Source organism: Rissa tridactyla, chromosome 8, assembly GCF_028500815.1.
Source record: "Rissa tridactyla isolate bRisTri1 chromosome 8, bRisTri1.patW.cur.20221130, whole genome shotgun sequence".
Lineage (NCBI taxonomy): Eukaryota > Metazoa > Chordata > Aves > Charadriiformes > Laridae > Rissa > Rissa tridactyla.
Window position 1 is genome coordinate 7,399,300 of NC_071473.1, and position 23,450 is coordinate 7,422,749.

The 23,450-nt window shown below is 53.9% G+C and overlaps 2 protein-coding genes, 1 long non-coding RNA gene and 1 other non-coding gene across 7 annotated transcripts in view; 2 read left to right on the plus strand and 2 right to left on the minus strand.

Annotated features, from left to right (window-relative positions):
• Nucleotides 1-11,609, plus strand: part of RAB26 (RAB26, member RAS oncogene family) — a 32,906-nt gene extending 21,297 nt beyond the window's left edge. The window contains exons 3-9 of the mRNA XM_054212626.1: nt 3,615-3,656; nt 4,520-4,586; nt 4,950-5,002; nt 7,549-7,614; nt 7,780-7,836; nt 8,289-8,365; nt 8,651-11,609. Of these exons, the coding sequence (XP_054068601.1) occupies nt 3,615-3,656; nt 4,520-4,586; nt 4,950-5,002; nt 7,549-7,614; nt 7,780-7,836; nt 8,289-8,365; nt 8,651-8,753 (465 nt within the window). The 3' untranslated portion in view covers nt 8,754-11,609. The remainder of the gene's footprint in view (nt 1-3,614; nt 3,657-4,519; nt 4,587-4,949; nt 5,003-7,548; nt 7,615-7,779; nt 7,837-8,288; nt 8,366-8,650) is intronic.
• LOC128914075 (uncharacterized) lies at nt 11,466-13,241 on the minus strand. The gene is made up of 3 exons (XR_008468176.1): nt 13,004-13,241; nt 12,505-12,799; nt 11,466-11,584 (listed from the first exon to the last, which is right to left on the minus strand). It is a non-coding gene; the product is annotated as an uncharacterized LOC128914075 (long non-coding RNA).
• Nucleotides 12,869-12,959, minus strand: LOC128914413 (small nucleolar RNA SNORD60). The gene has a single exon (XR_008468284.1). It is a non-coding gene; the product is annotated as a small nucleolar RNA SNORD60 (small nucleolar RNA).
• A 126-nt stretch (nt 13,242-13,367) lies between the features above and the next one.
• The window catches only part of TRAF7 (TNF receptor associated factor 7), a 35,711-nt gene continuing 25,628 nt past the window's right edge, over nt 13,368-23,450 (plus strand). For 2 of the 4 annotated variants that reach the window (XM_054212256.1, XM_054212259.1), the window contains exon 1: nt 13,368-13,522. The gene's annotated coding sequence lies outside the window, so the exon portion shown is untranslated. Of the gene's footprint in view, nt 13,523-16,193; nt 16,532-19,371; nt 19,411-23,450 lie in introns of those variants that run through there. The other 2 variants (XM_054212257.1, XM_054212258.1) reach the window with 2 other exon arrangements.

Here is a 23,450-nt window from a genome sequence, read left to right on the forward strand (position 1 = left end):
TGCAGCCTTTCCCAGCGTGGGCTCGGGTGCCTGCAGAGGGGCCGGGATGTGCCGGTCACTCCCGGTGGGGTTCACCAGCACTGTGGGGACCCCATGGACTGGAGAAGCGGCGTTACCCAAACCACAGCCACCGACGAGCTGACCCGAGAGCAGCGCGGGGGCACCGTGGTTTGGGTGGGAGCATCGTTCGTTGCAGGGCGCCCATTTTGGGGAGCAGCACAGTTTCGCCCTCTCACAGGCACATTCTCTTCCCTCCTCTCTGCTTCCGAATGGCCGCTCTCATGCTGCGGTCGCTGGGGCAGGATCGTGCTGAGGCTGCAGCCAGCGGGGCTGTTGGTGTGTTGATAATGCTGCTCTTAATTGAGGACCATCTGCACTTGGTAATTTAATTTTTCCCTGCATCTGCAAGGTTCCAACTTTATTTATCTGATGTCCTGAGGATTATTTTACTTACGAGCATTGTGTTCCTCCAACAAAGGCACTCCAGGCATTCCACTGCTGCCCCTGCTAGAAAATACTTTAATAACATTGTCAAAGCCCCAGGAAAAAGGACACATAAAAACTGAAATTGCGAAGGGCGATGACAGAGCTGAGTTGCAGGGACGGCTTTCCTGCCTGCTTTTGCGTAGCGGGTGGCCTGCTGTGAGTATTACCTCTATTATAATAAACTGTGCGAGATTAAGAACAAGCCCCGAACAACACAACCCCTCTCATTGCGATCAGCGCTGGCAGTGTATTTCATGTTTCAGTGCATTGACACACGTCGTCTTTTGTCTTTGGGTGCTTATTAGTCATTAACACCCCCCCAGATGTGCCTTTGAAGGGCTGCGAGTATGGAATTGAACTGCAGCTCCTCAAAAAAGTAATAATAATTGGAAGCTGGAAAGTCTGTTAGCCGTGGTATGGGGGAAAAATTGGGCATCTGGTTTACGTGGCGCTGAGAGCCACTGTGTTGCTGGTGGCAGCCGCTGCTTTTTCCCACCCCGCTCCTCCCATCTTCTGCTCGGCTTCTTCACCTGCGTTTTGCAGACACCCTGTGCTCGGGGGCTGGCAGGGGTGCAGGCAGGGATGCAGGCAGGGATGCAGGCAGGGATGCAGGCAGAAGCCGCTGCTCAGGACGGCTCCATCTGCGTCTCCTGCCTGCGGGAGCGTGTCTGCAACTGCTTGCCCTGAGACACAGCTCTGTTCCGCACCGAAACCCCGGGGAATCCATTTTTTTCCTCCAGCCCAGTCCAGCAGCACCTGAGTCCACATGCAGACGTTAATTAGGTTTAAGCATTTCCTCCCCCCCCTAAAATGTAGGTCAGTCGTAATTAGTGGGAATCCTGCTGCTGCCAGCTTTGCTTTTAATTAAGCTCCTGAAGTGGAGGTCGATGCATGAGGTGCAGCACTGGAGCTTCAGCTTTTTCGGCTGCTCACCAGATGCTTTGCGGTCGCTTGGGCTCCATGCTCAAGGTCCAGGGCCATGTTCTCCCTCCCTCCCACTTGTGGTGGCTGGTCCTGGCCGTGCTGGGGACATGGCTGCGTCCCCGGGTACAACCGCCCCTCGGCACACGCTCTCCTCCAAGCTGGAGGTGCTGGTGCGGCCGTCGGGGAAGGGCACTTCTTTGGTGCAGTTTTTATGTGAAGCTCCTGGTGTCATTGTCCCTTGTCATCATCCATCACACCAAGCGTCCTCGTCTCCTGCGAGGGCTGCTGGTGCTTGTGCCAAAATCCAGAGCAGCCGGGTGCTCCGGGGCCAACAGGGAAACACGGAGTGTTTTCCTTCCCCTGCAGCTCCTGGCATGGTCCCTGGCAGGTGGCATTGGCAGCTGGTTGTCACCAACTGGGGATGGTGTTTGGATGAGCATCGTGCTGGTGTGGAGCCCAGGGCTCCCAGCTCCTGCACTTCATGGGATGTGCCAGTGCCTCCGGTGCGGCACCACGACCTGCGGTAGGACCTGGGGTTTTGGAGGGCAGGTTGAGTTTAGGAATTGGATCTTCTGCAGAAAGGAAATCTGCCCCGTCTCATACGCGAAACAAATGCCTGGCAGCTTGGTTCTCCGTCCGCTGGGATGATGCTGAAGGCGCAGCTTCTCCGCTTGGATTTTCTCAGCACCGTTCGCTGTGGTGTGTGTTTCCATCCCGGGGACAGCTCTCCTGGCGTGGCCACGCTCGCCCAGGACCCGGCGTGCAGAGGCTCCGGGGGCCAGGGAGCACCTCGTGGCAGCGGGGACCCTTGGTTTGAAGCACTTCAGGCTTTAAGCACTCTGAGCACAGGGCACGGCAGCCGGTCCCGAGCCCCCGGCCACCTCCCCCAGGCCTTTTTGGGTCCTCCACCCCGCAGCCTGGCTGCCTATTTTTACCGCTCTGGGACTGTGAATCACTCCGCTCCCTCGTCTCGGTTGCTGCCTTTGAAGGTATTTATAAACCACGATCGTCTCCCCTGCGCCTGCTTTAGCAGACTGTAAATTTAGTGCTCCGGCTCACTCCTGCCCTCTCCTCCTCACCCGTATCCTCGCTGTTTGGCGAGCAGAGATGTGCAGGAGCCAAGATGTTCCTTCTGCCCTAATTAAAAACATGAAAACAGCAACGGGGAGCCTCGCCGGCATTGTCCCAGAGGCTGATGCTGGGTGCCAGCATCCCGAAGTGCCTGGTACTCGGTGCTGAGTGGTGTGGGATGCGCAGGGATGGCTCTCGGCATCCGTGTGCCTCCGTTTGCCTGGGAGGGTATTTGCCTGGGATTTAAATTGGTCATCACTGGAGAAAGAATGCCTGCCCTGTCCTGCTGGGCACACCGTTCCCTGGCGGTGTTTTCATCACGTCCTACTAATTACCGTGCTAATTTCTGTGGATTGAGCAGGCAAATTAATCTCTTCTCTGCTCCTTCCCCTGGGACTGTTGGATCGTTAGGATTTGGGTTTGATTAAAGCTTGGAGAGCCTGGTGGGGCTCGCTGGGATGCTGGATCTGTCCCCTGCCCTCGGTGGCTGGCACAGCTGCCCCTGGGGGGGGCACCGATGGTCTCCCCCTGCGACTCCGCGCTGCTCCCGGCTCTGCCGGAGGCTGCTCCAGGTGGCCACAAAAAGTATCCTCTTGGCTTTGGGGAAAAGCGTGGAGGGGCACTGCCCCCTCTTCTCCTCCTCCTTCCTACCTCTTCACTTTGCTAAAAACAAGCAAAACAGGAAAAAAAAAACAACAATCTCTCACTGGGAGAAAAATGAGTACAAACAGCAGGAAGAGGAGTTATTTTTAAGTTGCTAACTGAATATGGAGTAGTTGGCTGTGTTTTTTGAAGGCCATTAAGATGGGATGCTGGTGCTCATTAATTTATTGCCAGAGGTCTTCTAGCCCGAGCTGCACGCTGCACTAAATCAGCCTCGCAGACGGGAGGATTTAAGTATCCAAATAGACGGAGCTTGCAGCAGACGCAGGGAATCATCTTCTGGCTGGGCCGTGGCGCAAATGGCTCCAACAGGCGCTGGGACCAACGTATGGAAGTTTAAAAAGCGGGGAGGGGAGATCAGCCCCAGGGCTTGAGAGAGGGAAATGCCGCCAGGATCCGCGTGTCTCCCCGGGGTCCTTGACGTTCCGAAGCCGTGCTCTCCCCTCACCGCCTTTTCTGTTCTCTTTCAGAATAAGGTGCTGACGGTGGACGGGGTGAAGGTGAAGCTGCAGGTACGTCCCCATGTCCCTGATAGCAGCTCCCTCACCTCCCACCCTGGGTGTTTAGGGCTGGGCAAAGCCCCTCAGCAGAGGAGCACCCCAGAAGCGGGTCCTCCATCTCCATCCTTCCCTGTCACGTCTCCTGCCCTGGGACAGCCTTACGAGCCCTTTTGGCTGCTCTGTCCCCTGGGTGGAAGCCTGCACGAGGCTGGGGGCTGTTCTGGCCGCGGTGGCCCCCGTCCCAGCCCGCCTGCCTCGTGGCTGCTCGGTGACTGCAGCCAGAGCCGGTGAGACCGGAGCAGCACCTACAGTCTGCCAGGCATTTCCAGGTGTCTCCTGCTTTGGGAGAGCCGGAGGATGGTGAGAGGGATGGAGATCCTCCAAAGGGATCCGCATCCCCTGGCAGCCAGAGCTGTCATGTCAGCCCCGCAGCCAGAGCCACTCCAGCCCCCCGAGACCCGACTGTTTCTCTGACCCCTTTGCCAGGAGCTCCGTAATGACATTAGCGCTGATCTTCCCCTGACAGCAGCGTGGCACTCTGCAAACGTATTGCTGCATTAAAAACTGATAAATTAAATTAGCGGGTCCCCACGCATCCATCTGCTGGATGGATTTTCCAATTAAGGGACATGTCGGGAGCCCTTTGCCACGCACCATCGTCTCCACACACTGGGGAGTCGGGAGGTGCTGCTTCAATATTTATTGCACTTGTCATGTTTTTTCCTATTAACTGCCCCTGGAAGCAAAAGGCTGAAGCAGCTTCCCGGGGTTGCGCCGTGCCGTTTGGTTTGGTGGTGGTTTTGGTGCTGGGTGGGTTCCTCAGCCCACACGGCAGCAAGTCACGGCTCACCCCTCTGCTCCCATCTGCCTTCCAGATCTGGGACACGGCCGGGCAGGAGCGCTTCCGCAGCGTCACCCACGCCTACTACCGGGACGCCCACGGTAAGCACAGCCACCTCCGCTTCCTGGGGGGACGCCGTTCCCTCTGGGTCTTCGGGGCCCCGAGCCGCGGCTCCAGGCCAGGTGAGTCGGGAATCACCGGAGCTGTTTCCCCATAGGAAGCAGTCCCCAAGGATGGAGGAGCTTCTGCATGTTGCGGTGCAAACCCCAGGAGGCTAAGGCATTGCCTGTGGTGGATTTAAGCGCGTTGCTTTATATTTTAGAGCAGGGACCTCAGCGGTGCTTTACCGCGTGCGCTGCCTCGGGGAACGGTGCAGAGCAAGCTCCAAGCCGTGGGCTCTGCTCGGCCGTGCTCCTGCCCGGCGCCGCGGCACCAGCACTAATGCACCGTCCCTCTCTCCACAGCCCTGCTCCTACTCTACGATGTCACCAACAAAGCCTCCTTCGACAACATCCAGGTACGGCAGCACCCCCGGGACCCTCCTGCCCGTCCCTGGTGTGCGATGGGCTGGGGAGGGGGTACGTGCCGCAGGAGATGCCTGTTGGAGGTGTGAACAGTGATGGTTTCCAGAAGGGCTGTGGTTGATGCCGAGTGCCCTGTCTGATGGCGGGGTTTGCCTACGAGGACACCAGAGGACAGGCAGAGAAGGTTTTCACTTTCATAGCAAATAAAAGGGGTGATGGATTCACTTCACCGGCAAATTAATGCTGTGTGTAATTACAGCACTGGCTGGAGAACTTGCTCCGGTAAATGAGCACGGGCAGCTTCACCGAGCAAGGTGCTCCCTCATCCTCCTCTGCATCTCTGGGTCCCGACGGGTCGGGCTTGGGCACCGCATTGCCCCCACCCCTCTTAGTGCCAAACCCGGGCAGGGCAGAGGGTCGCATCCTGCCGCACGCCCCTTGCCCCCCCAGACCTGCCTTTCCTGATGGCTTTTGTGGGGGTCCCTCATGCTGCCCGTGTCTGCCCCGGCCCCCCCAGCTGACCCTGAGCCCCCGTGTGGGTGCTTCAGGGGTGCTGGGAGCGGTGTCGGAGCAGAGGGCTCCCTTAAATCTGGCAGAGGAGGGGAGAACAGCGGCATGTCGCGGGGGTGGGGTGGGGGAGGAAGACCTGGCCTCGGGTTCCCCTTGCCCCGCCGGACCCGTGTGGCTGCTGGGGGCCACCTACGCCAGCACCGGCAAAGCCTGCCATGAGCCCGCGGAGCAATTAGCCCTGAATGAATAGGATGTAATTGCTCATGTCCCGGACACGGAGTACACTGTGTGCGTCTGCGGCGAGCAGGCTGTGCGCCCGCAAAAACACCCTGTTCTGTAGCACAGGAGGTGCCGTGCCAGCACTAACACCCCGGGGTGGGGAGTGCGGGGCCATCACGGCCACGCCACCTCCTTGGGGGGTCCTGCACCACCCTGACCGCCCGGTCTCCGGGTGCCTGAAGCTGTCCCTGCTCCGCAGCGTCCCTCCTTTGGCAGCCCCAAGCCTCCCAACCCCCCTGCGCCTGCAGTCCCATGGTGGGGGACAGGAAATGTCCCGCCACCCTGCTCCCATGTCACCAGCACTGGGAATGGAGCATTCCCAGGAAGCCTGCAATCTGGGACTGGCCAGTGGTGGCATTTTCCAGCCTGAGGAGCTGGATGGCTCGAGGAGAGGCGTCTGCTCCTGGGCATAATGGAGAGTGAGGGCTGTCATTAACCAGGCCGCGGGTCTGTGCTGAGGTCGTGATCCTTCAACGAGACAGAAAATCACTTGGAGGTTTCACGCTGCTGGGTAACGCCGCCCCATCTGCAGCCTCAGCTCTCCCAGCCCTGCGGGGACACGGGAGGGACAGCCATGGGGCACGTGTGGCCCTGGCGAGGAGGAACAAGCACCCAGGGCGAGTGTGAGGCACTGGAAAAAAAGGATGGAGGAGGAACGGTGCCAGAAGGGAGCCAAGGGGGATTGTCAGGAGTGAGTGAGTGTCCCTTGGACCAACCCGTCCATGGAGCTGAGTGCCCTGAGCTCAGCCGGGGCGCGATGGGGTCCCGGGGCTGCGTCTGCATGTGTCGGGCTCCCACGTATCATCAGTGACAGGCTCTAATCCCGAATCATCCCTTGCTTCCCTGGCCGTCTGGGTGCTGATGCAGGATGCTGTGGGTTGAGGAGCAGTGATGGAGCGGGGATGCAGCGAGCCCAGCATCGGCTCTCAGAGCTGGGGCACAGGCTGCAGCAGCGCTACCCCCCCCCAGGAGGCAGCAAGCAAGTGGCTGCTTGCACCGTGGGGCCAGGGATTACAGGGAATTAGGGCAGGTTTGATTAGATTAGGCTGGATTAGAGGGCAGGGAAGCCACCCCATGGCTGCTGGGATGAGCGTGCTCAGCACGGGGGCAGCACGTGTGGGAGACGGGCATGGGGCACGTCCCGGAGCAAACCCTCAGCCTTATCCTCCTAAAGGAGGTTTAGTCTTAACATCCCAACCGAGGGGGAATTTGGGTTAAAGTCCTACAAGCGCCTGTGGTCAGATGGAGCAGGCATCAGGGTTGAAAGGCTGCTGTTATCCTTGAAAACTGGGGCCTGGGCAGCAGCCGAAGCGGGGTGCCGGGCTTGCTCGGCAAAGCGGGTCCCCAGGGGCTCGGTGGCACCCCAGGGCGCCCACTCGTCCACAGGGCTCTCTGGGAAAGGGTGTCCCCGGGGCCGAGTCGCTGGCTGCTGGCTGGCTTCTCCTGCCAAGCCGTGGGGAAGGCGGCAGCTCCTCTCCCCAGGGCGCTGCTGAATCGCAGGGGATCCGCGAGACCGGCTGCTCCCTGCCTGCGGCTCCTGCCCTGCACAGCCGAGTTTCTGAGCTGGGCTTTTTGTTTTGCACCTAGCCCCCAGCCACCCCCTCCCTGTGTCCACGTAACGCCCCCCAGCATTGCCTGGGAGGGCAGTTTCCCATGGAGGGTGCCCAGGACTGGGGCAACCCCCCATCCTTCCTCCTCCTCCTCCTCCCGGAGCTGTTGCTAACCCCTCTCTCTGGCTGTCTCCCTTCAGGCTTGGCTGACAGAGATTCATGAATACGCACAGCAAGACGTGGTCCTCATGTTACTGGGAAACAAGGTGAGCCCAGCCCCACAGCTTCGTCAGAGCCTCCTCTTCCTCCACTGTTGGTCCCATGATGGAGCCATGGGCAGGGGAGCCTGGGAGGGCTAAGGGGCCGTGGGGATTGCCTACTGCTGACCTTCCAAATCATCCCAAATTGCTCTTTGCCGTTACTGTCGGCAGGTGGATTCAGCCCAGGACAGAGTGGTGAAAAGGGAAGACGGAGAAAAATTAGCCAAGGTACGTGAGGCGTCTTTCTGCTGCAGCGGAGTCAGCTGTTCCATGTTCTTAATGGGGGATGTGCGAGTACAACAACTTGTAATTGATGATGTACACCAGTGAAATGGTTAACTGGAGACCCGTCTGACCAAAAATACGCCTGGGAGCATTTTGCTTTTCTTCCCTGTCTTGCTCTCCTCTTCCTCCTCATCTGGTCTTCCTCCTTTAAGCTTCCACTAACGTTTTGCACTTCTTTGTCCTCAAAAACTATTTCTGAAGTTGTGTAACAAACACCTGAGCTGTGAAACGCTCAGCTTTTTCCTGCCCGCCGCGGCAGGGCCCCTCTCCCAGGAGGAGTGTGAGCTCCTGCAGCAGGCACTGATGTTGGCCGGGGCTCGGTGTGAGCCGGGAGCTCCTGAGCCCCTGGGGGACACCCTGGGTGACGTTTCTGATGCCACTGTCTTGTCCCACAGGAGTACGGCGTGCCCTTCATGGAGACCAGCGCAAAAAGTGGCCTCAATGTTGAATTAGCGTTCACAGCCATTGCAAAGTAAGTGACGGGTGCGGTGGCCGTGATGGGCATCTCTCCCGTGGGGGGGACAGCAGTCTTTGAGAGCAAGGCTGGCACTGCCACCCACCTTGTCATTCCCTGGGCTGCCACCTCCAGCTCTTGTGCTGGCGAGTACTTGCCGTCTCGCGTGAGCTATGAAGTGTCTCATCACGGGGAGCTTTAGCAAACCACCTACACCAAGTCAAGTTCAACTGCGCTGGGCCAGGCAGCTTAGAAGCAGACAGCCTGGGCAGAAAAATACGGTGTTTTTCCCCTCTCCCACAGGGAATTGAAGCACAGGTCCATGAAGCTGCCCAACGAGCCCAAATTCAAGCTCCACGACTACGTGAAGAAGGAAGTGAGGGGCTCGGGCTGCTGCAGGTCCTAATGCGCTGGGTGCATTTGTACAGAGACTCGTGCCAAGTGTTCGTGCGCCGCGCGCTCTCCTCGTGGACAATGTGTGCATGTCTGTCTGTCGTGTCTGTATCTGCCTAAAAGGTGAGCTGAGACGTGGGGAAGCAGCAGCAGCAGAAAAAAAAAATCTCTCTCGGCTGGGGTGGACGCTGGCCACGCTGCAGCCACGTGCCAGGTGCTGCTCCCCGAGCCCCCATCACATCCATCCATGCTGCAAGCCCTCCGGCTCCCCTCGCCGGTCGCTCCTGCTCGCAGCCACTTGTCCCCGTGCAGGTGGGAGGTGAGCGTTCGGGAAGGGACCAGGATGGTCTTGGGCTATTGCTGTCGCGCCCTTCAGGACCTGGCTCTCTCTACCTGCTCAGCATCAGCCAGGAGCACTATGAGGCTCCTTTAACGTTAGTAAGAATTATGGTGTGACTTAAGCGGAACGAACGCCTTCTCCCCACCAAACGTCTGGGTAGGGAAAAAGTCCTGAATTCCCTTTTCTTTCCCCGCGTACCTGGAATTCAGCTGTTCAGAGCCCCGCCCTGGGGCACACAGGAAAGACTTGTTCTCGAGGCATTTTTTGTAGTTGCTTACTGACGTCTGTCCGTCTTTCACGGGGTGTAACATACCTCCTCGATGAAGGTTCCTCCTCTTCCCCGCAGATGACAAGAGCTTAGCTGTCTGTCTGAGTGAGCTCCTGCTAACCTGTTGTACAGAGATTCCTGAATGTTTATCTGTTCGGTAAAGGCTTTGGTTCTCTTACTACTGCCGTTTCTAGTACTTTAATTGAGAAGAAATCTGATGTATTGCAGCTTATCCTAAATACCTTCATGTAAGTGTGATAGCGTTTTTAGACTGCAACAATGCTTTGATATCTTCAAAGTTCTCTTGGGACAGCTCTTTCTGTTAACTGAAGGAAGCTGGGCGGGATGCTGTAGGCATTGATTTCGCTGGTTTCGGACTCTTCTGCCAGCTCTCTTCAAGGGACTCCTCACCCCTTTGGTCTGTGTCAGGCATTTGGCTCTTTCTTTTTTCTTTTTTTTTTTTTTTTAAAACTGCACTTTTAAGTACAAATTTGCATTTGGATGAAATGTTTGGCCTTTGGCAATTTTCTCCTTTGAAAATTCCACACGCACGAGCAGGTGCCCACTGCACTGAACCTCCCCACGCTGCCCTAAATGGACCACTTTTAAATTAAAATAACCCATCCTTCACTTCCTAGCCACCAGCCGAGCACCAGCTCTCTCAGCAGTTGGTTCAGACGCCTCTGCCCCTCGGTTTTCTCCAGCACTGCATCCCTGACGTGCACAAAGACCCTCCGCAGCTGCTGCGTGTGATTCAGGCAGGCAGGGACTCTCCTCAGAGCTACACTCCTCCGTCAGCTACAGTAAAATGAGCAGTTAAAGTGCGTCCAGCACAATAACAGTGTGAAAAAGGATCCTAAAATAAACCCACTGAGAACAGAGCATTTTTTCCTAAATAGCTTTTTAGGGAGAAACAAGTCTTTTAACTGACTGATTTAAATTTTATTTGAATTATTTGTTGAAAAAGTTCCTGCAGGCACATTTGCAGCCTGGAGCAGACCCCGGCTGCGAGCACCAACGCGGCAGGAGCGGGCAGGTGAGCTGTGCTGGCGGCAGCAAGCAGGGGCTGCAGGGGAATGGCAGTCAGAGCCCCCCCATGCCCCACCTCAGCTGCACTGCACCCCACAGATCCAAGGGGACAGCCAGCATCCGTTCCTCAGCCAAGACTTTCTCTGAAGTAACTGGAACTCCCTTCACCCGCTCTGAAAGGTGGCAAGGCCGGCTACAAGCGCTCTCTTAAGGTCTGTTGGCAAGTAGCAACAGAACACAGGGGAGGCTCTGCAAGTCGCTCAGGCACTCAAGAAGTGCACAGGAATCTGTAAAACTCGTTGTTTCATACTGCTTTGGTGAGCTTTGCTGTGCTCCCGTGGCTGCTGCTTGACCAGTGCCTCCTACGTGAAGCTGCTTATCTCACATTTCTCATCCTGGGCTGTGTAGCACACATTTGCTGGCTGAGGTTAAGAAAAAAAAAATATGGACTGGGGTTTTCTCTAGTCCTGAGCTTGCCAAGTACCAGTATTTTGGTATGGCGGCTGTGCAGGGAAGGGCCAGCCTGGCAGAGAGGCACAGAGCAGCAGTCAGAGCTCCCGTACCTGGTCTGTGCCCAGGTCTGCCTGCGGCACTGCTTTCTCAGCCTGACCTTCACAGGGCAGCAGCAGCCCCTGTCCCGAGGTGCCAGTCCCTGCACGGACACCCTGCCCCAGAAGCTACAGGGTGTCTCCTGGAAGGCAAAAATAAGCAGCAGTATGCTTAATGCTCCCATCAGGTTGCTGCCTTCACTCTTCCTCACACAGGAGAGCCTTGCACCTTGTTCTCTTGAAGAAAAAAGCTGACAACTCTCAGCTTGCTTCTTCACTGTGGGACCAAAACCAATTTAAAAACTAATATGTAAATGCTGCCCTTCGGAGTACTTTAAATATGAATGTTGGGAGCTAACTCTCCTCCAGCAGAGACATCACAACTGCATTTTGGGGTATTAGACCTAAGCTTTTAAGGCAGATTCAGCTCCCATCTCTCCCAGTCACAAGCTCCCTATATATAACTGGTCACCAGTGCCTGCACACTGACCTTGCCCTAAAGCTCTTCCTCAGACTGTTATTTGGCATCTTCTTACATGGGCCTTTACTGCCACCACGCGATGAGGAATTGTTCAGTGCATTCAAACAAGACAGAGGACTCGGCATCATGTGCAACTTCTCATTTTTGCTGGCTCTTGTTTACAGCTTTTGTTTCATTCCTGTTAATAAAATTTTTTAATAATCTTTGTGACTACCATGGTATTTCGATTGTCTTAACATACACACCTGCACTGTTTAATTATTCAGATGATTAAACATTCGGATGAGTTCAGCTCATTCTTGAACCCACCTAGATCCTCCCATTACCAGCATGGGTTCAGGTGCTCCAATGCACCCAGCAAGAGTTAAAGGGAGCTGGGCTCAGCTGAGCTACAGCACATGTTTTAAGATGCTGGTTCCCCTAAAATGAATAGTAATAGCAGGTGCCCAAATACAAAGTTTAGTTTGTGGTTTTACATGGCACCCACAGGATTTGTGAAAAACAGACACAAAAGCAAAACAAGTTCTTTTGAAAACTTTATTATCTGTAAGCTATAGAATTGGCCTAATACAGAAGCCAAAGAGGAGATACTGCAGCAAAGAATTTGAGAATTACAAGGCTGAAATTGTTTTGAACCTGGGGAAAGAACATTGCCTAAGCAACTTGTTATATTCCCAAAAGCTAGTTAGCATCAAGGACTCCAATATTTAAATTAGCCGTCTACACAGTCTAGCATTAGAGTTCATACTGTGAATCTTTTAAGTTACCCCACACTACCGCACCCACCACCTGCCTTGATGTTTACCTTAGGCTACCCCATGTGGCAGAGTAAAAGTCGATTACTTTTGATTTCTTTTACTTCAGCCAATTCTGCAGCTGCTGCTTTGTGCTTTAAAAACTGCCCTGACTCCCGAGTTGTACAGCATGAGAAACACCAGCTCCCGTTTGATACAGCAACCCCAGATAACTCCATTTTTAGCCGAACCCGGAGCTCTGCTCCACAGCTCGCAGTCTACACTACCCCTCGAACAGCAGCTGTACTAAGGCACTTAGCAGTTACTCTAGCCCCAGCTTCACCCGCCAGAGACCCACTCGTACCTTCCCTGTGTCTGCAGATTCCGGAAATAACTTATGCAGACGCATGATACGCTAGGAACAAGCGATACTGCTTTTTACCTCGCCAGAACCCCGAGGCCGGCAGTCTCCTAGCAGGCAGGGCGGGCGGCGGAGCACTCGCGGTTCGCGCATGCACCGTGCCCGGGCCGCACCGCCCAGGCCGCGGGAAAGCGTCCCGCCGCCGTGGTCCCACGTGGCCGTCCATCGCCCCCGCCTCACCGCCCCTCAGGCCGTCGCCATCCGGTTCTCACCGGCGCGATCCGGTTCCCGCCGAGCCCTAAGGAGAGAAGGCAGTGCGGTGAGAGCAGGCCGCACCGCCCGCGCCCGGCTCCGCCGGTGCTCCCTCGGGCCTCAGCCATGGATAGTCAGCAGGGGCCGCGGACGCCCGCCGCCCTCAGACGAGGTGTCAGAAAAATAGATAGAGATCATCCCCGGCCCGCCCCCGTTAACGGCCCCGCCGCCAGCAACCACACCCGCTCACCTCCTGACTGAAAAGGCCGGGTGCGTGCCCCCGCTGAGAACTTTATAACTTCCCCCGCGTCGCTATTGGTCAGACTGCCTGCCCACATGGCCAATCGCGAGCGGTTGGCGTGATCGCCCTCCCGCCTCTCCCAGCGCTCATTGGTCGCCGCCCTTCCTCGCTCCAATGGCGCGAGGCGGCGCAGCGTGGCCCGAGGCGGTGGTCTGCTGCCGCCTGATTGGCCCCTGCAGGAGGCCGAGCCAAGCCAGTGGCAGGAGTGGTTGTAGCAGAGAGTGACTGGGAAAGCGCCAATCAGCGCTGGGCCGCGAGGACTGCTGGGAGTTGTAGTCCCAGCGTCTCGCAGGCACGTCGAGGAGCGGGTGGAAGGCGGCGCGTCGGACTACAAGTCCCGAGGAGCGGCGGGGCGCGGGGCTTCCGGCCCGGGCGGCAGCTGAGCCGCTAGAGGAGCGGGGAGCAGGCCCGGGGTCGCGATGTGCCGGGGCCGGGTACCGGCGCTCCGGCCGCCGCCGCTGCTGCCAGGTACGAGCGGGGCCGGGCCGGGCTGAGGGGAGCCGGGCGAGACCGGGACTGAGGGAGCCCTGTGAGGGGAAGGGCCAGGCCGGGCGGTGGGGAGGGTGAGGGCCGGGGGCTCTGGGCCGCGGGTTGCCCGCGGAGGGGCCCGGCCGGGCGGCCCCGCTCCGGGGAGTCGCTGGCGGCAATTCCCCCGGGCGCTGTGGGGCGGCTCGGGGCAGCGCCAGGGGATGCCGCCCGCTGCCGCGTCTTCTACCGCCTCCTTCCCTTCCCGTGGGCGGTTCGTGTCTCCGTTTCTAAACTCCGTGCAGGTGCCAGCGTGATTTTCAGGTGCGCAGGGGAGCTCCTGTGTCGCCTCTGGTGTCGTTCGAGGTCCCCGGTGAATCCTCTCCGTGTCTTGCTTGCTTTACCCCGGCTGCCTTGCCTTCGCTGTCTGGCGTACCTCATGGCGGGGCGTGCTGAGGTCTGTCGTCTTCAGCTCCATTAGTTGTCTGACTTAGGGCACGTGTTGCTGATGGTTCTCTCTTGATTTCCCAGTAACCTCATTTCCTTATGCTATGGTTTCACAACTTATGCAATACAGGCTCTTTGGTGGTAAATCTACGTAACTGCCCTAAGACCATCGGACATCTCAGAGCAGGCAGTGAAACCATCTATCATCTTCTCGTTTCAAACGTGCTATTTAGTTCTGCTGTATCCTACTGCTAGCTCACAGCTGCTGTTCCTCTGACAGACTTGCTGTCAAACACTGTTCTCCAGTTTGATCTGTGACTGTGACGTGATGATCCTGTTGTGTTGCATAAAAACCAGAAGCGAGGACCTTCTTTCAGTTCAGCTTGCTTTTGAGCTACATTGGTATCAAAGACAATGGCTCAGACAGACTCCACTGGGGGCTGATAAGTGTGTAAGAAAACTGATAGATAAGTTAGCCGGGTTTGATATGTACATAATGAGCTAGGTCCAGGCTATTGTACCCGCCAGGTGGTAGGTGTGTTGTGAAGAATTCTGGCCTAGCAATTATTTTTTTCAACTTTGACCATGTTGCCAAACACTTTGTTTTAATCCCAGCACTTTAATTTTGCCTCAAGGTGTGTTTTCCCCCCAGTGAGACATTCTTTCGAGTCTGTACTAAGCAGTTAGCGTTCCTGTTAAATAGCTGTTGCATTTTGGCTTCGAGCATTTGTATGTCAGTGACTCTTGCTTACAGACGCAATGATGTTCATTGGGTTTGTAGGAAGAGGGCTGTGTGAGTGAAGGAGGGCTCCAGAAAGCCCTTGCTGAAGAAAAGTAGCATAAGAAAGTCAGCCACTTCCTTGCTGACCTTTACGTGTCTCCCTGGGAGCTGTGCGCGGAGGGGAGGTAGTTCACAGAAAATGCATTGTGGTGAAGATAACCTAGTGTACCACCAAAAACTGGGCTGTACAGACATCTACTAACTACAAGTCCAAAGAGCCGCCCATCACCATTGACAGGGAGCGAGCGAACAGGCAGTGCTGTCCTGGTTGCGTGCCTGGGGAGCGGAAGATCAAAGAGTTCTGGCATTTTCTAAGCATCAAGCAGGGAACTGCCACTGTCTGCTGGGTCCCCCTGCAAGTCCTGGGGTCCCCCACCCTGGGCACTGCTGTTTCGAGTAAGGCTGAGAAAGGCCAGGGAAGATCCAGCCGCGACAGTAGAGAGAGCTCCAGCTTTGCGGTTTGGTTTGCTGCAGCGTGCAGGGTTGGTCCTGAGCAGCGCTGAGCTTTGCAGCTTCAGTTGTCTTCAGCTGGCATTCCGCACTTCGTCACCTCGTGGGCTGAGCATTTGCCTGTTCTGCGGGACCTTCCTAGCCCCAGCTAGCCATCACTGTGGCACTTCCTGAAGTGTGATCATACCTGCCTCATGTTGTCTCAGCCAAGCCCAGTTGTGCCAGAAGAAAGGCTTTTGTGAGAAAATCCTTCCCCGTTTCACTAAATACTAGGATTAGGTGGACAAGTTCAGTCTGTCAGAACTCTTCCCTCCTGATTTTTATGCCCCTTGTCTTCCCTTCCCTGGCTGTACCACCTCTGCCGTGGGCATGATGAGGCACGTACTGGCACGTCCCCTTGCCCATGGGTTGGGTTGGGGGATATAGCGGCTGCCTGGGGCAAGGGAGGAGGCGGGTGGCTGCTCACAAGGATTCATGTCACCCTTCTTTCAAGCTCAGCAACTCCCCAAGGAGTCCAGGGCAGCGGCACCCCAACATACCCATTTACAGACTGCTCCCACTCTGCCTTTAGCACAGCCTGAGTTCAGAGCCTCATCAGAGTTACTTTGCTGCTTTTAATAAGGTGTAAAAACTGCAGGAGGTGCATTGGGTGCTGGAGTGGGGTGAGAGCTCCCTGTGCAGCGCCTGCTCCTGGGAGAGCCTCAGCCGTGGGAGCACGTTGTTCTCCTGCGTGGGGTGGGTGTCCCTGCAGTAGAAGTCCCCCACTGTCAATGTTTATCTTTCAGGCAAGCTGTGCTCACTGGCCCAAGAAAGCTCTGCCTTTTCGTGGCAATTCTTCTTAATTGTATTTACCACAATTGTCTCTACAAGCAAAGACTGTGTTGCTGTTTGGTAGGCTGCTTGATATTCAGTATTATGTATAGTTTGGGAACTATCTAAAGAGAGTGAGAAATTCAAACTCCCTTTAAAGTAGGTGATGGACTGTCCTCTCCCTGGATAATTATCTGATCAGAGGAATAAATCTGTGTGTGCTAAGAGAGTGGTTGTTTTTTCTGCACTAGCCTAAACCTCTTCAGTCTCAGAGCAGCCAGGGAAAATCTGTGAGGCAGTACAGAGATTGGCTAAGCTGTGGGATTTTCCAGCTGAATTTACATATCGCCCACTGCTCTGCATGCCTTTCTGTTTACATCACTTAAGAGCGATACACACACACACGCACACAGATAGCGGAAGAGACGTTTAGACCGAGGAAAAGCCTGCCCACAGTTTAGGAACTTGGTCATGGTGACGTCTTGCTGGGCTTTGCTGCTCTGTGCCAGCTTGGACGGCCGATGGTGAGTTTCCTCCAAGGTAAAGCGTTTGTCCTGTGCGCTGGATGTTGGGGCTGTGTCAGCAGTGTTCCCCGGGAGGCTGCTGTGCTTTAGCGTACCGTAGTGAGGGAGGAACTGTTTTCATACCTGTGTCTAAATCTTCGTGAAGAAGCAGGAGGTATCTGAAATCCAACACCAGTTTTGAAGTGGGTACCTGTTGCCTGTCCAACGAGCTGGAGCTGCGTTGTCCTGATTTCGTGACCTTTGCAAGGACATGTAATGCTTCACCGTGCAGCCACCCAGCAAGTGTTTCCTGAGGTCGCTTCTGGCGGTTTCAGAAACGGGAAATCCTTGATATTCTTTAGGTGAAGTTGTGAGCAAAGAAGCCAGGTTTGTGAGAAGAGGCAGTACCTCTCTCTGCCTCTCCCTTGCATCCTAAGTCATCGTGGCTATGGTACTGTTGCTGATGGTACTTTGGGGGAGTAATTTACATATAGCTTTCCTAGCGTGGTGTTAGGTGGCTGTGGGACGCTGATCGGTGCTTCTGACTGAAAGTTGTCAGTAGATTTGCCGCGGTGGATGTGTCCATATCCACTGATTTCTTCAGGAATCAAGGATTCGGTGCTTGTTTATCAAAGGGCAAGACATCACTAGTGTGATCGCATTTTGCCCAGCTCACATGCTACCTGTAAAGCACTACAGTTTTCTCCCTTTCTCAGTTGCTGGTTAACACTCCCTGAGCAGTGAGTGTAGCTGTCTTACGTTCTGCTCTCCTGCTTGTTCTTAGTGGCAAAGTCCAAGGGAACTGTACAAAAAAAGAGCAGGTGGCTGAAATTTACTGTGGGTTTGTTTTTGTTGTGGTTTTTTTTTTCTTTTGTGAAGCAGCTGATGCATTTCAGATGGATTTTTTTAAAGTGATCTCATTGCACCCAGAGAGCAAGCATGAGCGTGTCATGAAATTTCAAAACTTTGGAGGATGTTGGGGGTGGGAGCAGGGGCTGGGAGTGATACTTTGTGCATTTTGAGTAATGATTAGGGGCTCAGGTTTCTTATGACTTTAATCTGGAAGAATCCCATAATGTGACAGGAGTGGTTAAACCTTTCCAGAGAAGTACAGCCACCCGTAAGGCAAAGCAGTTTGAAAAGCCCTCAGTGACTGCACAGCAATTAGGAAAAAGTAGAGAAGACAACTTTGATGGCCTTGAGTCTAGTGGGATGGCTTCAGGAAGGGAGAATGCAGCAGGTGAGACAATTATTCCTCTGCCTTCCTTGGGGGACATGGGGTACAGCAACTGCTAAAAACTTAGTACATTTATTGGTGTTTAACTCCTTTCCCAGGCCAGCTCAGAGCAGGCTTTTGAACTTTGGTAAACTACCAGCCGAGGGTGGGACTAGGATGGCTGAGGATGGATTAGTTTCTGTTTATCATGGGCAAGTCTCTCGGTCACAGCCTTGCTGGAGTGCTCGTGTTGGCACTGCGTGGAGCGGAGGTGAGAGGTGCGGAAGGGATCTCAGGATCTATTTGTACAGGGGCTTTCTGTGCGAGCTCTTGCTGCTCCTGAACTGATCAACCAAGACTGAAGCCCTCCAAACAGAAGCTTTGCTTCCTTATGTACTGTCCTGCCGGGACAAGGGCTGAATCTCTCCATAACCCAGACTTTGCTGCTGACCTGGCATGTCTTAGAAGTTTTTGGTTTTTTTAAATGAGTTGCAAGCCCATCTATCTACTGGATTCCTGCAGGCTGGATTGCAGCAGGGAAACCAGCAGCAGAGCCCCAGCTAGCCCACAGGACCCCATGGAGTCTCAGCAGCCACTTGTTCTCTCTGTCAAGCAAGGCTGAGGAGGACCAGTTAGCACCAGTTCTGGTGTGATTTGTGTAGGTGACTATTCGCAGCTTATGAAGCATGGTATCTTATATCATGACCTACGTTGCACAGAGGAGATGGCCATTCCCTCTCAAGAAACAGCATCAGGACTGAGATTTTTGTCTTGGAGGCATAGGAGGTTGTTGGTTTGGGGGCTTGGTTGTTGTTTTTTATTCTTTTTTTCTTAAACAAATCAACAATTTAATAATGTGAATGTCTGTTCTTTGAGTGAGGATGTGGGAAAGACCGCCAGCTGTGAAAGGAGTGGCATGCAGCCCTGTAATTTAGGCCACCTTTTAAAGCACCTTTTGATTAAGAGCCTTGTGTGGAGGAGCTCTGAGCCTGCTTCTGCCAGCCTGCCCACCCTGCTGCGACCATGGAGGTACTGAGCCAAGACAAGCCAATCTCCGTTGCGGAGGTCAGGCACTACCGAAACCTGGTCTGGGGCCTTATGCATAAGAAAAATGATGTAGTATGCGGATGCTTACAGGTTTCCTAAAATGGAAGTAAAGCTTCAAGTGTAGCTTTTGTGTCATGGAAACAGCATTGAACATTGGCCTGTGTTCCAACTTGATTTTACGTTTTTGGGAAAAATGAGATGCTTTGTTCCACCAGAGCAATCGCTTTTGATCGAGTTACAAGCACATTTGAAAGTTACTGCTTCAGGTTTTAACATGAAGTATTGCAAAAAGTTTCTCTATCCCAAGGACTCATTGCCCTTTAGGAAAAGCACCTCGTACAAAATGATTTCCCTTTCTGAACTGCATTTGCACAAAGGAATGACAGTGTTCAAACAGCTGTTGAATGTGCTCTCTCAGCTTTGCAGTCAATTGAAGTGCTGGTAAAAGTAGCAGCAATTAAAAATGTCACTTTATTTTTGTTGATGACAGCTCAGTACAATTATAGTCTCAGTTTAAGTAGCTCAGAAAAGTTTGTATGACATTTAAGAGCAATGCAAAAAACTTGTAAACAATAAAAAGATTCTTTCTGTTCCACAGAAGCAAAGACCCACCAGATGGAAGTGCCAGGCTCTGTTGGTAAGGCTGAACTTGTGTTCGCGTTTTATGTTCTAGCACTGACTGCACCTCTCGGCACACACGACTGGCCTTAGAGAGGTCACCCTATGAGTGTAGGAAATACCTTGCAGGTCAGAGCATTGGCCTGCCTAGCCCCAGTTCTGTCTTCAGCAGTTACGAAAAAGGATGCTATTAATGAAGAGCACACAAATCTGACTACTTTCTGCCATCTATTTGCCTCCTGTTTTCCCACCACTCAGAGCAGTTGGATTAGGGACTCAATCCCATTGATCGTTTTGTTTGTTAGCCCTGGAAATTTCTCAAACTACACTGTGGCCTTCTTCCGAAGCAAAGAGCAGAACTGCTACAGCACTCGGGAGACAAGTACATCAAGGTTTTATGTAGCACCCAAATGACACCCTCGTGGTTGTTCTTCACAGTTTTTGTAATGCTGCTCAGAATTTTGTTGGCTTGTTTGTCTGCTGCTGTCGTCTGGGCTGAGAATTGCGTCCAACTGTCCACGGAGACTCCTACGTCTCTTCCTGAGATGTAGCTGCCAGATGTAGCCGCTCAGCACTGCATAGGGCAGCTTTATATTATTTTTCCCTAGGTGCATTGCTTGACATTTTTCTCCGTAACAGCTCATCTGCAACTTTAACGTCTTCTCAGCTTTGTGAGGATCTTCTTGTGTTTCTCACCATCAACATGGTATTTGACTACTCAAAAGACCTTAGTGTTATCTGCAAACTCGGCGGTTTCACTGCTCACTCTTTATTCAACGTCTTCATCTGTGACCTTGGAAAAGCTTATTCAGCAGAGGTTCTTGGGGGAACCCTTGTGTAGTCTACTCTAACCTGAGGAGTGACCATTGAGCTCCACCCTCTGCTTCCTGTCCTGTGACTGCCCTGAGAGATGTCTGTCTCGTTGATCTGCTGTAGCTCACACACGTTCTTATGGCCCATGTTTTACAAGTCAGACCAGATGCTGATAGTCCATGTCACCATGTTCTTTAAGCCCTGTTAATGCAGGTTGCAAGCACTTAAGAAATGAGTGCTATTTCCACCAGAGACGCTGACCAAGAAAGCCAGCGTGACTGTCCCATGGTCGTCTTTGTAGAAGAGTTGGCATTTGAGCTGATGAATCTTGTCTCATTTGTGCTTTGGTCTGAGATGTTCCCTTGCAGGTTGCTGTGGGCCACTGAGAATCAGTTCACAGATAGGTAGTGTGGGCAACACCTTGATACTGCAGAAGGGCAAGGTGGACGGAGCTACTGGACTTGATTTACTAGCCCTGTTACCTCCCCCAGAAGAGCCCTGGCTGTGTGAGAGCTTGTGATGCAGCTGAGGAAGGGGGTGTAGTCCACAAACGTACACCCCCTGCCCTCGGCACCTGCTTGCCTTGCCTTGCCTTGCCCTTGTCCTGCTGAGCTGGGCTGTTGGAGCAGCACAGGGCATTTTAGCTTTTAGAAGAGTATTTCCCCAGTGATGAGCCAGTACTCTCAAGGATGTGTAACCCTTCCCGTTCTAGCTGTGGTGGTGTAAGAGAAAAGAGAAGCTTGTGTCTTATGCTGTAAATACCCAGGCTGTGAAATAAGGAAATTCACATCATCCACAGCTTGTTCCCACCCAGAGCAGGATAACCCCATGCCTGCCTTTCTCGTGAGGCAGCTGCACGCATTGGCCTCGCTCTCTAGCAAACGCTCCTGCTGTGATTTTGCCAGGCCGGCAATTTCTGCAGGGGTGAATAACCTTAAAGACAGCTTCAACGACCTGAAGAGGGGAAAAAAAGAAGAACAAAGCAGATGTAAGACGTGTTGCTGAGCTTTATGGGCTGTTGATTGCGTAAGGCGAAGGCGCTTGCAGGTTTCTTGGCAGAGACACACTAAGCGTGTGTCTGCCAGACGCTCCCCAGCGGTGCCGTGTTTCACCTGCAGGATCCAGTGCCATGCCCATGTCTCGCCCTGGAGAGCAGCTGGAGCACAAACCTCAGCAGAGCCATGGCGCCGGCAATAGCGTGGTCCCTGTGTGAGGAACTGGCTCCTAATTGGGACTAAGCCGGTTATGTGATGTTTGTGAAGGATGAGATACTCTGCTATCCCTCTTCCTCATGCCACGTCCCCTCTTAAAAGCCTCGGCCTTGATCTTGAGGTTAGTTGTAAGGATCTTTTGCTGAGTGTTGTGAATAGCTCTGTGTGTGTGTGTACGCTTTGGGGGCTGAGAGGAGGGGAGACCCTTGAGGTACTTGTGCTGGTCCCACTAGACCCCTGTTGTGGGCAAACTCTTCAGCACGGGCCAGAGGATTAGTGGGGCCACTGGTCCCAGGGGTGATTCCCCTCCCTGCTTTGAGGTGCAGTGACAGGGTTGTCAGTGGTGTGAAATAGCTGCCAGAAAACCGCTCCTTGCTGATCCTGTTGGCCTCCACAGGTGCAAGAAAGAGCACTGATTTTCCCCTGCTATCTCTGCAACTACCGGCGGTTGGGTTTTTCCTTGCCTGGAGTACTAAAGTAGGAATCTTAAGGCTTTTCTTCTTGCTGAGTCTCAAAAGCCTGAGTTGATTCCTGTGGTGTGCAAATGCTGAAACCTAGCCTTTCCTCTCCCTCGCATCTGGTTACTATCAGGCATGTGATTTAGCAAATAGCGGGTCCCCACAGCTTCCTTTTTCCAGGGCAGATTTTCCCCCCCCTCTTTTTTTACCGTCAAAACCACTAAAGTTGCATGTTAAAAAAATAAATAAGAAAAATTAACTCCAGGCAAGGAGAGTCTGGATCACAGGCTGGGTTCCCAAGCTGATCTCCAAATGCTTGGGTCCATGCGTGCCCCTCAGGTTTAGAGGGCAGCCCTGTGCTGTTGTGCTGCCGGGATGTACAAGTTCTTTCAACAGTTCTTGTCCTTTTCAAAGCAAGCAGAGCCTGTCCTCTCACTGCAGGTGTCAGGGTGCCTCTGCAACCTGTAAATCATAACCTGACCCCATTAAGTCCTCGGTTGGAAACCTGGGAGAATGCTTCCAGCATGAGGGCTTCTGACCTGCTGCCGTGTGGAGCTGCTGAAGATGTTCAGGGGTTTTCTGGAACCCCTTTGTATTTGGTCCTCTGAGAATGACTTAGCAGCCCAAAAGATTCTGCGATTTCCAGTAAATCTTAGTTTTCCTTCTAGGTCACAGAGCGCGTGTGTTTTGTAATACAGAATATTGGATGCTTTCACTGTGTCCTGGTCTGTATCTCCTTGGGACGCGGTTCTCCTTAGATGCCACAGGCTGAGGAGCTCTGCCTGCAGTCAGAGCAGGGGCAGGAGCTGCCTGTGGCTGGGGCAGGGTGCCCCAGGGAGGGACACAAGCCACCTGGGAGGGATGCTTGTCCTCCGGGCGTGGGAGCACAGGGTGGCGTAGCTGGCCGCGTTCAGATGCCAAGCCAAGGTTCAGAGATCTGGTGATTTTTTGCAAGTGCTACAGGAAGCTGATATTAATGTCGACAACACCAGCTCTTTTCTGCCTCCTTTTAACTTCTCTGGTAACAGTTGGAAAAGGCTTTTCTCAGTACCTTTTGGAAGAGAGCTTGAGATATAAGGAGCTGTCAGACAGTGCTCTGGAGAGATGTCTGCTCTGTTGAAATGCTTCCTATATATGGTGCTTGCAGAGATTTGGGTTGAAATCAGATATTCATGCAGTGGCTGGTGTTCTGCAGCCTGGCTGATATTCCACTCCACGTTTTTTCCATTGCTCGCATTCCTCTGGCTTCTGCTCAGAGAAGACGCTAAGCAGGCTCCCTGCTGCTGCTTGCAGGTAGGTTGCTCAGCCAAGCTGCGGAGTGCAGGACATGCTTATAAACAATGAGTGGAAAATCCCGGTATTCCAGCCCGTGTTCCTTTCCTCACTTTGGATTTATCCGAGATCTGTTGAAGTTGGAAGGCATTTTGCATCTGTTTCAGTTTGGGACAGGCTGAAACTGGAGATGTGCCTTCTTAATGCCTCTAGGCAGTAAGCAGTTTTGTGGCCAGCTGGGCTGCCCTGTGAGCCACACGGCAGTGGACACCTCCTAGCCTGCACAGAAGTTCCAAAGGCAATTA